Source organism: Echinops telfairi, unplaced genomic scaffold, assembly GCF_000313985.2.
Source record: "Echinops telfairi isolate 266 unplaced genomic scaffold, ASM31398v2 ScPeMD7_3533;HRSCAF=4204_1, whole genome shotgun sequence".
Classification (NCBI taxonomy): domain Eukaryota; kingdom Metazoa; phylum Chordata; class Mammalia; order Afrosoricida; family Tenrecidae; genus Echinops; species Echinops telfairi.
Genome location: NW_022107432.1, coordinates 21,076,798 through 21,078,668, shown reverse-complemented (window position 1 = coordinate 21,078,668; position 1,871 = coordinate 21,076,798). Strand labels below are relative to the sequence as shown.

Here is a 1,871-nt window from a genome sequence, read left to right as displayed (position 1 = left end):
CTGAAACCTTATCTCATTGACACCTCGTGATCACACAGACCGGTAAATCAGGGCTTTTTTGGTTGCACACTGTTACGCTATCTTTTCAGAACCTCTCAATAGAAAGCTTGATTAACAGCCTGACCCGGTGGAACAAACTCCAAATGCACTTCAAGTTGACATTTTTATCCATTCTGGAAGTTGACGAATGTCCAGAACAAGATTTTTCATCAACTGACATTTCACCTTTTTAGAAACGAGAAAACCACTCGTACACTTGAGTCTTTCCCTTGGCGTTGTCCTTATAACCTGTGTTCAACATCACAACAGTCTCTGTGGCATTTTTCCTGAACAGGAAACAAAATTTTACAGTTGCATGCTGCTCTCTTAAATTGGTCATCACAAAAGACTAGGTTCGAGCGAAACTGCTTTCATGAAAAAATTCACTGTGACCAGAGAGAACCTTCCCAGGCGATGCCACTGGGTGCACTAACTTAGAGCGAGTTGCTTGATGCTCGCCTAGTGGGAAAAATGCATACTATGAAAGCTCTGCTTTTTTTTGGTGGGGGGTACCCTCGTACATATCTTCAGTGACCATTTCACAAAGGCAAGTATTGAACCGGGCCACACTGTAAAAAACAAGTTGTTTTTAGATTCAAATGATGAAGTGCAAGCTCAAGAGGACCACTTTAAAAAATACAGATTCCTGGGCTCTTGGTTGGTCCAGAGTAGAAATCAGTAGGTGTTCCGAGATGTTTGCATTTTAAACAAATGCCAGAGCGCTGTTGATGTTTGCTTCCACGCACTATGCTTTGCAGAAATCAGTCTACCGGCAGAGATTTCTGATTCAGGTTTTGGTAAGCACTTGAGAGATCTGTATCATTTAACTAAAACAGTGGTTTTCAGGGTTGAAAAATACACTTTAAGGGAGATGTGAGTCTGAAGTTCAATATCAAGAAGTAAGTTGCACTTCTGGTCCTAGCAAGGAGGAAGTTGAGACCAGCAGTCACTTTTCCCAAACACCCACCAAAGCCGAGAATGCCAAGAAACAGAATGGCACTCAAGTCCAGACAATAGGGTGCAACAACCTGCCGAGAAAACCCACGGCTAGACTCGTGCTGGGTCCAGAAGTGACAGGTAGAAGAAGCGGTCACAGACAGGGATGTGGAGAAAGCAGCCAAACGTTCAACGAACTTTTAATGGTCACGTATGGTCTGATACAACAGACTGAAGTTCTTACCTGTGCCACGGTTTCGTATGCCAAGTACGCTAAAATTTCCATCGCCACAGCGTTGGGCTTTATCTCCAGACTGCTGCAGTCCAACCAGTCTCGGAATTTGGAGGCCTTTTTGGCTAACGTTAAAAAAAAAAAAAATTGTTGCAAATGTAACTTTTCAACAGTGCCTTCAGATTCCATATAACGTCCATAAAATGAAAACGGCTCGCTGAACCCGGAAGGTGAAAACTGCATGCAGAATGTGCCGTTTTCAACATGTGATTCATCCCTCACTACGTGAGCCCCAGGAAATGAGCCCTAACCCTCCCTTATGGATCTGGGTCCTTGATTTTATAGCAATGTTTACATCAATATCTCACTGCTTATTCAACCACCTCAGGCTTCCCATGCTTCCCATGCTTCAGAACAGGTCCTAGTTGGTCACAGCGTGTGGAACAACCAGGAGAAAGAGGCGTTCTGCTCCAGCAAAGACAACAGTCTCAGCAACCCCAGGGCGGTTCTCTCTACCCCGTCTTGTAAGGTCGCTAAGAACTGGGATAGATTTTAACAGTGATCTGAAGGGTTAGTGTGCTGGAGGCAACTTTAATTCTTGTGGAAAGAAAAGACTGCAAGACAGAAACTATCATGACCAAAAGAAAATACAAAAACTGGATGT

At 43.7% G+C, this 1,871-nt stretch overlaps 1 protein-coding gene across 8 annotated transcripts in view; it reads right to left on the bottom strand.

The window, feature by feature from the left end:
- Nucleotides 1–1,871, bottom strand: part of SUPT3H (SPT3 homolog, SAGA and STAGA complex component) — a 442,749-nt gene that overhangs the window by 109,451 nt on the left and 331,427 nt on the right. For all 8 annotated transcript variants that reach the window (XM_013006777.2, XM_045294851.1, XM_045294852.1 and 5 more), the window contains exon 7: nucleotides 1,220–1,332. In XM_013006777.2, the coding sequence (XP_012862231.2) occupies nucleotides 1,220–1,332 (113 nt within the window). The remainder of the gene's footprint in view (nucleotides 1–1,219; nucleotides 1,333–1,871) is intronic.